The sequence below is a fragment of the Xyrauchen texanus genome, chromosome 8 (assembly GCF_025860055.1).
Source record: "Xyrauchen texanus isolate HMW12.3.18 chromosome 8, RBS_HiC_50CHRs, whole genome shotgun sequence".
Lineage (NCBI taxonomy): Eukaryota > Metazoa > Chordata > Actinopteri > Cypriniformes > Catostomidae > Xyrauchen > Xyrauchen texanus.
In genome coordinates this window covers 30,859,080-30,875,944 of record NC_068283.1, presented here as the reverse complement: position 1 = coordinate 30,875,944, position 16,865 = coordinate 30,859,080, and the positions used below count along the sequence as shown (strand labels likewise).

At 40.4% G+C, this 16,865-nt stretch overlaps 1 protein-coding gene across 1 annotated transcript in view; it reads right to left on the bottom strand.

Moving 5' to 3' along the window:
• xylt1 (xylosyltransferase I) overlaps nucleotides 1-16,865 on the bottom strand; it is a 96,753-nt gene that overhangs the window by 49,604 nt on the left and 30,284 nt on the right. Inside the window, exon 2 of the mRNA XM_052133137.1 lies at nucleotides 1,211-1,733. Within this exon, the coding sequence (XP_051989097.1) occupies nucleotides 1,211-1,733 (523 nt within the window). The remainder of the gene's footprint in view (nucleotides 1-1,210; nucleotides 1,734-16,865) is intronic.

Here is a 16,865-nt window from a genome sequence, read left to right as displayed (position 1 = left end):
CATCCTCTGCACATTCCCAGACTCATGTCTTTGTGGTGATGTCCCTGTCATATCTGTCAAAATCCATTCTGGTTTCCAGAAGCTTCTCGGGGCGGCAGCTCAGAGCCTTGAGCAGATCTGTCACTGTTCTATTTGAACGCATGCATAGCCCTGATTTGTGTGCAGACGACTGAGCACTGCATAATTGCATGAATATGTTTTCTGTAGTCAGCTATGGGAGATGAAGAGAGAGAAAAAAACACTGTATAGCAATTACAAGCGTCTAACCTTGTGCGGAAATCCAGAATCTCATTTCCAGCCTGTCTCTGATTGTAATTACAAGCACTGTGAATGTCTGTTGCCAGCCCTGTGACTCTTAATGCGCTACTTCCATAAATCTCCAAAGACAGGATGGCAATTAATTTAGGAAAACTATCATTACTTTGAGCATTATTTATCTTATATTCCAATAAGTCACATCTAATGTTGCCCTCCATGCCAGTTAGGGCTGTGCGATATCTCAAATATTCATTATATTTTGCTAATGATATTGATTAAGGAAGACTTTGAATATCACAAAAATGTGTATGTACTTTTTATTTGGAAGATGTATTTGAGTAGTTTTGCAATCCTTAAATCGTAACTCACGAACACTCGAGTGCTTAGAAGCAAGTCTGATTAATTTCTGTGAATCAGCTCAAATTGTCCATTTCAGTGAATTGATTCATAACTCAATGTTGTTGAATCAAGAGTTGTTTTTTGCATTAGTGGCATTTTTCATGTGTTTTAGTGAAAATATATGTAGGTAAACATTGCTGTTTTTTTTACCATTTACTGTTATATTGGTGCATATACATCAAAATAATTAAATATGAATTTTTGTGTTTATAAAGCATAAAACAGTATGAAAAACATGATTTGAATATTTGTAACTACATTTTTAACTATACTATTATTTCAGCTACAATGGCTGTTTGGCTGAAAGAATTAAAACAATTTGTAAGTAATTTCAAAGAAAATATGTAAATATCCAGATATTATAATATCAAATATTGTAAACAAAAATAAATAAGAAAATATAATAATATTGAGCAATAATCGCCCAGCCCTAATACGAGTTTAGGTTGATGAAAATAATCAGTCCTTATCACCATGAAAATTTCTCCACTCCCAACATCAAATGACACTGAGTTTACACTAAGTATGTTGTTTAAAGGGAGTGTCTACTCACCCTCTAATGGGCAGTAACGAGTGACCTTCTCAGGCATGAGCTGCCGTTCTTTGTGGCGGCAATAAACTTCAGCTATCTGCTGCCGGCACTCCTTGGTCTTGGCACGAGAAAGGGCGGAGATGGCCTCTTTGCCGCTGATCTCGCATTTGGGCGGTTGGTCGTACTTGATGTCCGCAGTGGGCGTGGCCGATCTCTTGGCCTGCTGGAGGGGGTGCCTGTGCTGCTGGGACTGCTGTGGGCGGAGTGTCGGATTGGCCCTCTGGTGAAGCTCTGTCCTTGTCTGATTGTAGGCGCCTTTTTTCTGAGCATACTGAATAACCTCATTGGAGTTCTTGCTCAGGCTTTGCTGTGCGTGGGTCTTCTGAAGCAGGCCTTGTTTGTGCTTGCCAGGCATGTGTCTCTGTGTCTGGGATCGTGCCCCAAAATTACTGTTGTCTATATTCTCAAAGTCTTTAGGAACAGAATTCTCATTGTTGCTATCCACACGGACTTTCTCCTTGGGCCGGTGCGAGTGGTAGCCATCCTGGAAAATAAAGACAAATCATCAGTGGCTGCTACCATGACAACTTAAATGTCAAACCAGTTCAGATAATACATGACACAGTGTTTAAACAGTAAAATGTATTTCGTTGTCTGCCGTATCATGTGAGGTAAGATAAAGAAAACTATTTAGTCTTCTGTATACACACAGGTGTATACAGGGGCAGAGCTGAGCAGTACTGATCAGTATCGGGTGTAATGTGATTACAAAGTCATTATTTACTGTGATCTAATAACTGTTAATCAGAAAATATTGTAACAGATTACATTTTCAATGCTTGCAGTCAGATTACAGCTTTGTGCAGCTCTGTGAGAGCTGAAAGACTTGCATGCGTTAATGAATGAAGAGATAATAGACAACGTATTCATTTGATTATTATTATTTCACAGAGCAGAAAAGTGAAAAGTGTGGGTTAAGTAGGGTTTTAGAAAGTAAATGACAAGTAATTAGTAATGTGATTACTTTTTTTACATAAAGTATTTTCATTGTGATCATTTCATTTTTATTGTGATCATTTATTGTCACAATGATCACAATAAATGTAATCCTGACTTTGCCGATGATACCCAGCCTAGTGCACAGTAATCTTATTCAGCAACAGTATAAAAATATTAGAGTATGTAACTTTTACAGAATGTATCCATGCAGAAATTCACGGTGCACCAATTGCAATACTTTTGCCATTTAATTAACAGATCTGCTTCAGTCGTGGTATATAAAATATACTACAACTGACAATGGTGTGCAACAGGAAGGAAGTTGATCTGACTGCAGCAGACATGATTCTGTAACTGTAAAACTTTCAGAGGGGAAATACCAACAGACCTCTGACCTAACAGGACAGCATAATTGCTCACTTTTCCCAACTCATTCTGTCCACCAATGACTGTGTTGGGGTTGGTGGCAGGGCTCAACAATCAGAGAATTTCAGGCCAGTTGATAGAACTGCGTCACTTGCCCTTTCGGGCCACTGCTACCATAATCATGTACAAGTGTATTTATCCCTAGCAAACAAAGTCATTTGGTTTTTGGTCATGTATTGAACATTGTTGTTGTGTTTTCTACTGATATAAAAATGTCACCAAAGAAACATTATCTATACTGTCTAACAAAAGAATGACTTGTGATAGTCTTGGAGGCATCAAACAAATCATTACTGTTTTGCACCATATGTTTCATTTTATCATTTTCCAGCAAAAGTATATGAATTCACAACAACTTTAAAGGAATATTCCGCGTTCAAAACAAGTTCAGTTGACAGCATTTGTGGCATAATGTTGATCACCACAAAATGTATTTAAACTTAAAAAAGGTAAAAAAACTAACCAAATTGAGGTTACAGTAAGGAACCTCTTAAAGTATACTTACAATGAAAGTAATTGGGGTCAACATTTTTGAGAGTTTAAAGGCAGGAATATGAAGCTTATGATTTTATAAAAGCACAAACATTAAATCTTGTTAAAACGTGTGTTTTATTTGACATGCGTGTTGTGAAACGCTCTATACAAATAAAAATGACGACTATTGAACGAAGAATATTCTTTTAAATGAAAAATATATAGATAAATTCTTATGTAGCTAAAATTAACATTTACCATTTTTTGGCAGGGCAACATTTTCACTGAGTGGTCCAGCACAAAAAATCCTAATTGTTGAACCTTGGAAAGAATGCGTAACAGTAGACGGCAAGAGAGACATTAACAGAAGGAAATGGAGACAAAACAGAGAAAATCAGAGGGAAGGAGATGAGGACAGGATATAAGAGGCTTTGGTGCAATTCTCATTTCCCATTATGTTCAATTTATCTACAGAACATTGATTAAAGCTTGTTTGCGAACTTGCAGAGTATTATTTGTGAAAAAACTTTAGAAGACACATCCTCCTCTCGCCATCTGCACTTTGGCCCACTAAAGGCTCCCGTTTAGCGCTGACACTCGAGTCTGCTCAAACTCCTTCAGGAGCTTTCAGGAGGAAATGACAGTGCCTGGGATTAACAGCCTGAGCAACCACAGGAGGTAGGTTAGGCTGCTGGAGAGAAGACTATCGATCGCTTGCAAAAATCTGTCATTTCCCCAAGGTGCTCTGGGAACCCTGCTCTGCACCACCGAGCACCCTGGCAGTCACAGGCCTTCTCTCGTCTCTCTCCAGAGGAGACTCCCCTTTCTCTTGCATCATCCATCACAGAAGGGTGGGAGTGCACTCATTTATCAAGCACACTTTTATCTGCTCTTTTTTTCACCTCTCTGATGGGAGGGAACTTCCAGGGCCACACAGACACTGAAACACAAAGGGGCGAATTCACTAAATGGTTGCGCCATTTTTACGCACAGTACTTCAGTGCGAAAACCTGCGTATTAATCATTAATCATCTAAAATCCAGTTTAACCAAGCAATAAATGCACTGAAATAACGTTGCGCCCAGAGAATTTTAATATAAAAGGATTTTTGGTGAATGACGACCTCAATTACAGTTTATGCCTAAAACAAGGCTATCATATAGCATCAGACGATTTAAATATATAATAGACAATAACTACTTTCATTATACTTCTACAATATTTTAAGGTGCTGTTGTGTAATTTTTTGTGTGGAAAAAAACAGGTTTGGAACAACATAAGTTCAACAACATAAGGGTGAGTAAATGATAACATAATTAAACATTTTGGGTAAACTATTCCTTTAAGTCACTGTCATACTTTTTGGAGCAAACACACCTCATTTGTATGTTAATTAGGTTCTTTACTAATTGTGCCTTATTAACAAAACTTGGTGCAAATAGCATGTGCATTCAGCACGTTTTGAGGGTGCGTTTGTGGGTTACTTGGCTTGCATGATAACAACGCAGACATGACATGAAAAAAAAAACTGTACTAGGTGTAATTAATTCATAGTGTATTCTTCCCATATCATGTTCTTTCTCCCATTCTCACCCGAACATGCTCACTTCCTTTCACCAGGCCTCAGTCCAATGGCCAATGTACTCATTGGCACAGCAGTGAGGAACAGTCCGAGACTGGAATGCAGCTTGACCTGTTCTCTCAAAGCCTCCTGTCAGAGACTGTTTGACTACTATAGTTATATGTAACTGTACACCTTAATGGTTAAAATGAATGAATAAGGGTTTGGTGTGGGGAGGATACGCATGAAACTTTAAACCAAATAACAGACCCTAATCTGACTTGACTGTCCACTGACTTCGTAGTTCAAGTGAGCACTTCATGGTAATAATAAAATGATACTGTATGTTTAAGAATTTGTTTTATTCTGGCAGTCTGTATCTGTGATCCTGCCCTTGAACAGTGGGGTTTCAAAAGTCCAATTTTGGTGCATTTTTTTAAACATTATTGTCTGAATTATTATTAACATCTACCTTATGCCATTTAAGGGATTAAACACATATTGGTTTCTCCCAGTGTATGCACCTTATGTGGCCATGTAAATGCATGAGTGGCATTTGCACAAACGTTGTTGCCGTGGAGAAAGCTGCTTAATGTCCAAGCAGCATGTACATGGGAGTAAAGAGTAACAGATAACACAGTGCATGTAAACGCATATGCCAATTTCGAGTCTTAAACAGCTTTCTCGTACTAAATGGCTTTCTGGTGCCCATGTAAATGAGCTCAATGTCCCACATTAGCTTAGTCACTTCATTAGTTACCTAGAAATTGTGCATATATATAATACATTAATAATATATTAATAAATCTTAAATATATCTTGTTCATTTTGCATCATATCATTTCTTTGATTTACTTCTTCAAATTCCTAAAACTTTATTTCTAAGTTTAGATTTTTAGAATTCAATTGTAAATCTCAGATTTTCAATATGGACTAAAACGTTCCAACCCCACCATAAATATGATAAAGACAGTAGAGAGGAGACAGGAAATTATTGGGGTGAGAGACAGGACACAAACCAAATTCAAACCTGCCTTTTTCACATGAGCACCAAAGCTCAACATGTCCAAAACTATTGTTTATAGTTATAAAAATTTGTCTAAAATGAAGTTTAGCACACCCATAATATGTAAAACCAACCACCCAGTTTGGTTCAATAAAATCATAACTGATCATTCTTTAATAAAATCGATAATGCAATAAAACTTTAATTATGAGGTGCGAGTCTATTTCTAGTTGTCCTGTGTTCATACACTAGAACAGGCCTCAAACCCAGACATCACTTTGAATGAATGTTCATTCTATTTCTAACCAAATGTAACACCTTACAGTTTGCTTCTCCCAGCAGAAGGTCAGCAAAGTTTACATCACCCTCTGCTCCAGGGTTGCAGGGGTCACCTTCCTAGAGGCTGCCCTTTCCCTGACCTCTCTCCCTCGGTGGCAGAGCAGAGTCACTGTGGGATGACTACACAGAGCTCCTACAGGACAGGGGTGGGATGAGGGATTGTCACATGTGCAGAATAGATGCTGAAGATGAGCTTGCAAGCTGTTTATTGTATGCAGCATGGACACTGAAACGCAACTCTGACCTTCCCTACATCGCAGAGAGCAGCTCCATCAATCACTGTGACTGTCTGCAGGCTACTCAATCAAACTGAACCAATGGCAGTGATCCATATCGAATCCTCATTTACAGAGAGTGTGTGTATATGTCAAAATACAATGGTTCTGTTCAGAATGAATAGTAGCATACTGGTTTGAAAAATAAAGGGGGAAAATGTGATTAGCCTAATTGTCATGAAAATAAGGTTACGAATGGGGGAAATCTTAAGGGTCATAAAAACAGGCTTCCTTTTTTTTTTGTGCAAAATGTTTCTTCTTTTTAACTTGGGGGTGTGAGATGGAACACTATGCAATGACAAAGATTCAAAGAGTAGTAAGCTTTATTGTTTCCACATGACCTCATTAAGTTGCACGTTTCATTCAGGGAGTGACATCCTGTTATCATTTTGAATACTGTATGTGGTTGATGGCATATTATGCTATTTTTAATCCAATTTTGTGTAAAACTGGGTTAACCTTTGCCAGTCAGACTAAATGATGAGTCAAAAAAACATATTAGGCTATCTCCAGTCCATTTGTCACACTGAAAATGGAGTCAAGTTGAGTGCAATGCAATGCATTGCATTGAGAAACAGTACTTAGCACGCAGTGTGCACTACTGAATACTACACATTTCACTACAAGTATTTCATGCCAGTCACAGAAAATGTGCACACCTTGTAAACTATTCACAATATATAATGAAAAATAGTAAGAGTAATATGGGAACCTATATAACAGGGGTCAGCAACCTATGGCATGTGTGTCAGCATTGGCACCCGGAGGGTTAATCACTGGCAGGCCAGCAACGGCGACTATTTACTGTATTTATTTACTCTATATCAATTCCGTACCTGTATTCCAATCTATGTAATCCTTCCTTATGATCACATAGCATGTTTTCATGAGCTAAATGAGAGACTAAACAAAAAGTTCAAATGTGATGAGTCTGCAGTACACCAAACAGACTCGTGCAGTGCGTGCAAGCCACAAGCTGGCAACGCTTCACTTTCGGTTAATCGCACGAGTAAACACGCCCACTTTAATTTAGCCGGGCTGTATGGATGACAGCCCACATTCCGTGTTTCATTTGTTTCTTTTTGCTTTCAGAACAACACATGATGTAATAAGGAAAACACCACTATTAATCCTTGAGATTTCCAAACCAGCATACAGGTACACCATCCATAAACCATGGTCATACAAAATGATATTGAACAATTAAAAGAGAAAACATAAACGCACATCACGGGAATCAAAAATCAGAGTCTATTCAAAATATAAATTAAACCTGGAAATAAAGTTTTAGGATTTTGCAAGTGCGGATCACAGAAAAGGCCTAAATAGTTGATCGGCTTATGATGCACGAATGGCTGGCTTGCACATGCAGCATGAGTCTCGTCACACTTTATTAGTGTTTAGTCTCCCATTCAGCTGATGAAAACACGCTGCGTGATCATGAGGAAGGATTACATCAAGATGTAGATTGGAAGGCAGGTGCGAAAAACTTCATATAAATAAAATAGCCTGCTCCTCTCTCACTGTTGCTTGCGTGCTAGTGATTACATGATTACAATAACATAATATAAGAAATATTTAAGATTCCACACAATTTAATGTTCAGTAATCAAATAAGTACATTTGTGACATTAACTGTGTTAACTTATGTTGTAAAAAGGACAGGTTTTCAAGATGCTCTGTGAAAAACAATTCAATGCAGGATCACGATTATAAAATTACATGAATAAAAAATGGGACTCCAAGTCAAAATGGTTTCCGATCCCTGCTATATAATAAAGAGCCACGCTGGTCAATGTGTGACAGAACAAGGGTTTGTGATATGGCGACCAAATCATCAATAGGGAAGAGTCTAATACAAGACTTTTTGAAACTGCAAGTATTGTATAAATAACAGGGTTAATCAGCACATGGCCCAACAACTCTATGGTCTTAAAAGAAAGACTCTTTCAGCCATGGAATCTCCCAAGATTTCTACCTTACTCTTAGGGTGTTTTTATCTTGCTACTGTCACCTTGTGCGGTCTTGCTTGAGGTGGAGGCAGAGCTAAACCGAACTGAATTAAAATTGATTTGGATATTAGCCAGATTGAGTGAAAATCGCCTCTGGGCTTTCATCACCTTTGCAAAGTGAACAGTAGTTCTTGACACTGGAAACTAAGGACAGTCATACAGACAGAAATAAAAGTAAGAACGTGTATTTTCCTTTGTTGCATAACCTGGCCTTTTTAAAATACTTTCTGCTATACCAGCTCAAAGACAACTGTAAGTACATAATTCATAGGATGATTTCCCTGAAAAACTAAAACACTGTGACTCTATGGCACTATCAAAACATTGTTTGTTTGAGCATACCAACATATCCACATTGGCTAAACCAATGGTGTTGTGGTGTGGACTATAATTTTCTTTCCCCGACAAATGGAGGAAAAGTGTTCAGACAGTTTGAAAAGTTTGAAACAGTAGATGCGTCCCAAACCGCACACTTCTGTACTATTCTACATTATTTTGTAGTGTGAGTTGTGCATGTATTATGGTCATACTGAAAATGCAACAAAACGAAGTGTACTATTAGTACCAAGATGATAAACTTTTCAACCATCAAAAAGGATTGAGGAATGACACTTCAAGTGCTCAGTGCTCGTAGCTTGCCATATGTAGTGGAAGGGGCGGAGTTACCAGGCCACTGGTCTGACCAAAAAAATAAATAATTTGAATAATGGAGAATGGTGAATAATAAGAACTTAGTCAAACCTCAGAGAAGACAGCACCTTACAAATGTAATATGAATGCCTTACCACCTCCCAAAGCTGTGTGAAAATTTACGTTGTTTGAGATATAATTGTTGAACTAAGGTTGGCAAACACGCTAAAATTAGCGGCAAACCAGGCCAAATTATTAAGTATTTTTCATCCTTTCCTTCTCAATTACCTTTTTGCCAATTCATTTTTAATCACTTTGCACTTAATTAATCTACAAACAAATAGAGAAAAACTACAAGTTTATCCAATCAGAATTTATTCCTTCATGCTTACAAGCAAAGTGTGACAGCTGTTTCACAAATCACGTGCCCGAAGCAGCAAGTGAGTCTGAGCTCCACCCCGTCAAGCCATCAGAATTTCCACAGAATCCCTCAACAGTGTAAGTGAGTAGGCATCCAAAGTCAGATTGTCAGATTCATCAGCCAATCAGATTGATTTACATTTACATCTACATTTATTCGTTTGGCAGACGCTTTTATCCAAAGCGACTTACAAAAGAGGAAAACATAAGCAAATCATCTTAGGGAGACAGTGGTACGACAAGTGCCATATTACAAAGTTTCACTATCATCAGAATAGTATACAAAACAGATTTAAGTGCAACAAGAAATGTATACAATTATTATTATTATTTTTATTTTTTTTTTAGCCGTTTTTTGAAGATAGAGAGTGAGTTAGCTTCCCGGATTGAGTTGGGAAGGTCATTCCACCAACGTGGTATGATGAAACTGAAAGTCCGGGAAAGTGATTTGGTGCCTCTTTGTTTTGGTACGACAAGGCGACGTTCCTTAGCTGATCGCAGGCTTCTGGTGGGAATGTAGCTCTGCATAAATGTTTTTAGGTATGCTGGAGCAGACCCAGTGACTGTGTTGTATGCCAGCATCAGAGCCTTGAATTTAGTACGTGCATCAACCGGCAGCCAGTGGAGAGATTTATTTGTTCATGGTGGGTGTGATCTTTAGGATATGTCCCGGTCCAGGCCTTCTAGCTGGACTTGAGTGACGCAATCATGCTTTAAGTGATGTACGAAATTTGAAAACATTCTGTCATCACTGCAGCTATTGCCACTGAGAAAGAGATCCTCATGGACACGAGATGTTCTGCATGAATGTGTGATTGCTTAATTTATTAAACAGGAAAGGAGGACTTATTTTCACTTCAAGTAAATTGGTAAGTGCTTTTTGTATTATAGCAACATCAGGAGTTTTCTAAGTGTAAATTAGGTTGCTGGAGCATTCAGTGTCAGATCAAGTTTTGAAAAGTAGTGCTTTGTTCCATTCAACTCATAAAGTCGGATTTTACAACTTCCTGCTAGGAAAAGTGTAATGGAATGGATCTTTAAGTGAGAATTACAACTTGTAGGCTCGTGCAAAGATTCTCAACTCCGATTTCGCCGAGATGCAGGTGCATGATGTCACACAAACATGTCGACACTCAGGGAGATATACAAAGTAAATTCACTTTATTAAATAATATTGATAAATGAGTTTGTTTCCACATTACATGATATTAAAGCTTGTTTAACAAATGCCTGCAGAAACAGGTGTATAAAACATTATAATCTCTTTTGATAATCATACACCTGAAGCACAAATGCTAGTGCTGCAGCATTGTTTACCAGTTGGGTTGCTAGGAGACATCTCTAATGAGAGTCAAACCCTGCTATGCTAATGGATTAGATACAGTTCTGAATATCTTGGAATGGAATGCATTTATGTTCGAAGATATCGCCTAGGAATATCCCACATCCAACACAGCATATCTGTTTACCCTAATGAATCTAAATTTATTGCAAGCAACATTTAAATCACAAATATTATTGGATTGATTCGCCTAGGAATATCCCACATCCAACACAGCATATCTGTTTACCCTAATGAATCTAAATTTATTGCAAGCAATATTTAAATCACAAATATTATTGGATTGATTGAAGTATTATAGATGAAAAATTATGATTTTTACATTAATTTCACAAAACAGCTGCAGTTAAAATTAGGCTTGCTTGAGCATTAATTTTCATTTCAAGTTCTGGCTGTCATGCTTGGATGTGTTTTTAAAATGTCAGTTGGTATTACTAGTTGACTGCCATGTAATATATGATATATGTAATGTATGGTATGGCACACGGCTTCTTATTCATTGTGAAAATGTGTTTTCTTAATGGCATGAATCACACTGAAGGCCTTGACTTAAAATGCATGGCCCGTGGCTGGCGGCAATAAATCGCAATAGATTGCATGTAGTCCTACAAACATGCATGCAACCACACACAAAACATAACCTTGCAGTTCTGTATCATCTCAGAGGAACTACATATATGCTCTGTCTTTTTTTCCTGCTTCTCTTCAAGCAGTGTTCTGTCCTGTGTGATTCAGCGTAATGCTGAACCATTCTACTCACAGCTCTGAGTGGGCTGCTGGGAAAAATAGTGAAAAGCGCTTCCACTGGAGATGACACATAAGCCTGGCTCTGCCCTCCCGGCAGAGAGGAGCAGGTCTGCATGAGACACTCGGCAGACTGTCAGAGCTACGACACCTACTTTTACATGGCCAACATGAGTCAAAGAAGCTGCCGCAAAACCAGAACAAGGATATTACATTAGAGAAGTCAGTGTCTGAGAAAGAAAGGAGACGAGGCAAAAAGTGAGCCAGAGAGAACAGGCAAGAGGAGAGAAAAAAAAAAGACAGGAGAAAGAAAATGTGTGCAATATGAAGCTGAAAAAGAGTTTTTTATTTTTGGTTCCTGGTCAATTAAATGGTATAGCAGTATGTGAACGCTAATCAAAGCACTACATCTTCAATAGGTGACACAAAGTTAATTGTCTCCGTGATGGACCAATGAGAGTTTCTACCATTCTTGAACAGTCACTTAATAAATAATGTCTATTACGTTTCACTAGGATTTTCCAAAAATTTTAAAGTGTGAAAGCAGTCACTACACTAATACGAGGACTTAGAGCGCGTTGGGTATTGGGCATTCCAAACTGGGGAGAAAATGGGAGGAAAAAAGAAAAGGAAAAACAAGTGTGTAAGCAAATAATGTGTACTATAATAATACCTAACGTGTTAAAAAAATCTCAGATCACAAGAAAAAAGGGTGCATTTAAAATGAAGAAAGTTCATGCTGCCGTGTTTAACTTTGTGTCATATTTGTGTGTCCATTTGAATGCAAAGTAAACGTGTTATTTTCTTGCTCAATTATGATATGTTTATGTTCTTAAATATCTAACTAGCTGTAAAATATTATCTTGAAACTAAAATAATGATAAATAATTACTTTTTTGGGGTGACAACTTTCTTAAACTTCCCCACTTTCCAACTTAATAAACTTCCCCACTAGGGTGTTTTTTAAATACCTAAAAGAACTGAAGCAATCATCAATCCATGATCACTACCTGTCACAACATGATCGATCATTTGTACAAATATGAACACAAATTTACCTTGGATCCAATCCAAGATGGCGGCGCGGTAGCACGCAGCGGCCACTCCGGATCCACAATGGTGCTATTTTTGTTAAAAAAGCCCGACTTTTGCAACACATGGACATCGGAGCAACCAGTGTTCGTGTCTACCATCGCCAGACACTACTCAAATATAAGACTCATGCAAAAACCAAGCTGCATGATGACCTGCAGGAGGCGCTACGCGTGCTCGGCTTGCTGCGGAGACCAGGCCTCCAGCCCTCGGCGTCGCCTGATGCCGGTGGCCGGGGAGAGGACGTCGTAAGCGGTGTGCGAGAAAGCGGAAGCGCGGAAAGAGGGCGGGGGTCCATGCTAGGCTAAAAACAAACCCTAGCCGGCCGGCTCTCCCGTCTATCCTGCTCTCAAATGTTTGCTCCCTGGACAATAAACTGGACTATATCCGACTCCAGCAGGCTACGCAGCGTGAGTTTAGAGACTGCTGCGTCTTTGTTTTCACGGAGACGTGGCTCAGCGACAGAGTTCCGGATGCCGCCATTCAGCTAGACGGGCTCGCCTCGTTTCGTGCCGACAGAAATACAGCTCTCTGCGGTAAGACTCGCGGTGGTGGCTTGTGTGTTTACATCAACACGGAATGGTGCAAGGACTCTATGTTAGTCTCTAGTTACTGTTCATCGCTGTTGGAGCTTGTGACTGTTAGATGCAGACCTTTTTATCTACCACGGGAATTCACCACTGTTTGCATAACCGGAGTTTACATTCCCCCAGCGCTAACGCTAAGGAAGCGCTCTGTGAACTGTATGGGGCTATGAGCGAACTGCAGAACGCTCACCCCGACGGACTGTTTATTGTCGCCGGAGATTTCAACCATGCAAATCTCAAGACAGTGCTCCCTAAATTCCATCAGTATGTGGACTTTGCAACGAGAGGGGCGAACGCGCTTGATCTTGTTTACACAAACATCCCAGGCGCGTACCGGGCGGAGCCCCGCCCCCACCTCGGCTACTCAGACCACATCTCTGTTATGTTAATTCCAGCATACAGACCGCTCGTCAGACGTACAAAACCGCTTCAGAAGCAGGTGAAAACCTGGCCAGCAGGAGCCATCTCTGCTCTTCAGGACTGTTTTGAGTGTACTGACTGGCACATGTTCAGGGAGGCTGCAACATATGGCGATTCTACCAACTTGGAGGAATACACAGCATCAGTGACCAGCTACATCAGCAAGTGCATTGATGATGTCACTTTCTCCAAGACCATCACCACACGCTCCAACCAGAAGCCGTGGATGACTGCGGAGGTGTGCACGCTGCTGAGGTCCCGAGACTCCGCCTTCAGAGCAGGCGATAAGGCAGCCCTAAGAACAGCTAGGGCCAAACTGTCACGGGCAATCAGAGAGGCAAAGCGCGCACACGCCCAGAGAATCCACAGTCACTTCCAGGACAGCGGTGACACGCGGCGCATGTGGCAGGGCATCCAGGCCATCACCAACTACAGGACAACATCAGTTGCCTGTGACAAAGATGCCTCCCTTCCAGATGCGCTGAACGACTTCTACGCTCGGTTTGAAGTGCAGAACGACGTGATGGCGAGGAAGTCCACCCCTCCTCCCAACGACCAGGTGCTCTGTCTTACCACGGCAGATGTGAGGAAAACTCTACGTAGAGTCAACCCACGGAAGGCTGCTGGACCAGACAACATTCCTGGCAGAGTGCTCAGAGGATGTGCAGACCAGCTAGCAGATGTTCTTACCGACATCTTCAACATCTCTCTGAGCAGCGCCGTTGTTCCAACGTGCTTCAAGGCCACCACCATCATCCCCATGCCAAAGAAGTCTTCAGTGTCCTGCCTCAACGACTACCGTCCCGTCGCACTTACACCCATCATCATGAAGTGCTTCGAGAGGCTCGTCATGAGGCAGATTAAGACCCAGCTGCCCCCTCACTAGACCCACTGCAGTTTGCGTATCGTTCAAACCGTTCAACGGACGATGCCATCACCACAACCCTCCATCTGGCCCTCACCCACCTAGACAATAAGGACTCATACGTTCGAATGCTGTTCATAGATTTCAGCTCAGCATTCAACACAATCATTCCCCAGCACCTGATTGGAAAGCTGAACCTGCTGGGCCTGGACACCTCCCTCTGCAACTGGATCCTGGACTTCCTGACTGGGAGACCTCAGTCAGTCCGGATCGGGAACAGCATCTCCACCACCACCACACTGAGCACTGGGGCCCCCAGGGCTGTGTGCTCAGTCCACTGCTGTTCACTCTGCTGACTCACGACTGTGCAGCAATGCACAGCTCGAATCACATCATCAAGTTCGCCGATGACACGACCGTGGTGGGTCTCATCAGCAAGAACAACGAGTCAGCATACAGAGAGGAGGTGCAGCGGCTGACGAACTGGTGTAGAGCCAACAACCTGTCCCTGAATGTCGACAAAACAAAAGAGATGGTTGTTGACTTTAGGAGAGCACAAGGTGAACACACTCCGCTGAACATCGACGGCTCCTCTGTGGAGATCGTCAAGAGCACCAAATTTCTTGGTGTTCACCTGGCGGAGAACCTCACCTGGTCCCTCAACACCAGCTCTATCACCAAGAAAGCCCAGCAGCGTCTCTACTTTCTTCGAAGGCTGAGGAAAGCACATCTCCCAACCCCCATCCTCACTACATTCTATAGAGGGACTATTGAGAGCATCCTGAGCAGCTGCATCACTGCCTGGTTTGGGACTTGCACCGTTTCGGACCGCAAAGCCCTGCAGAGGATAGTGAGGACAGCTGAGAAGATCATTGGGGTCTCTCTTCCCTCCATCAAAGACATTTTCAAAAAACACTGTATCCACAAAGCAACCAGCATTGTGGACGACCCCACACACCCCTCACACAAACTCTTTACCCTCCTCCCGTCTGGCAAGAGGTACCGAAGCATTCGGGCCCTCACGGCCAGACTGTGTAACAGCTTCTTCCCCAAGCCATCAGGCTTCTCAATACTCAGAGACTGGTTTGACACACACATGTCCTGAGTTGCACTTTAATAACTGTCACTTTATAACTGTCTGCTACCTCAATAACTGCTATGTGCATAGAACACTATCTCATAGTATGTTATGTTTACATCTTTAGAAACTGTCATCTTTTTGCACTACTGAGTACTGGTCGGCGCTGCACTGTCTATTGTCCTGTTCATTGTCAGTAATTTGTTGTACTGTCCTGTACTTTTTGCACATGTTTGCACGTGCACTTTATATAGATATATATAGGTTTTTTATATAGGTATTTTATTTCGTTGTGTAGTCTCATGTGGTCCTATGTTGGTCCTTTGTTGTTTTTATGTAGCACCATGGTCCTGGAGGAACGTTGTCTCGTTTTGCTGTGTACTGTACTAACTGTATATGGTTGAAACGACAATAAAAACCACTTGACTTGACCTCACAATATTCAAAAAAATGTCCCAGAGAAACACCCTGACCTACTATCTATTATGCTTGCTAAATTAACTTTTCTAATTGACAACAATTAACCTTATTTAAGGTTTATTATGATACATAACTTAGTAGTATAACCTAAAATGCCCATTTTTAGATGTTTTACAGTTTTATTACCAGACCCACATATAATCTGTGCAGAACTCAATATATGAAAATTCTGCAGATTTCTGCACAACTGGAAAGCATTTTGTATTGGTTTATTTTATATTATGCATACTTTGATTATGCTTTCAGCAACCAAAAAGAAAGTGTATTACTCTCAGGTCCATTTAACAAATTTGTACATGTTTAAATCCATTAAGAAGAATTCTGCAGACTTTCCCCCTAAAACAGCTGCAGAAAATGCTGAAAAAGTCTGCGGAAAGAGTCTGGGACCATTTATTACTGACAACAAGCTTTTGTGTTTTGTTTAGCAATCAAACTGTGTTATTACAGTTTATGTTATGCTGCATAAAAAAAATAAAAAATCCATTTACTTAAATTGTATTTGAAAGCATTTTGCACTTTTAGCTGCAATTCACTCTTCCAAAATTCTCCATTAACAGATTATTGCAACTAATACGAGGGCAAGAGGTTTAATTGTTTGGACATTAACAACAGTGCCTCAAGCATAAAGATTTACATTTCAACTGTTATCTGGTTTGTGATTTGTGCACTAAGCTGCCACTTTCACAACTGGTGGTCTAAGCCCAAACGCATCATTTTTTAAATTTTTTTATTTAACCTTTATTTATCCAGGTAAACTGTTTGAGAACCACTTCTCATTTACAAACATGACCTGCTAGCTATTGGCGGAGAGGAGATGGTAGAGTGATGTAGCCAATTCAGGATATGGAGATTATTAGGAGGCCATGATATATAGGGGCCAATGGGGGAATTTGGCTAGGACACCAGGATTACACCCCTACTCTTTA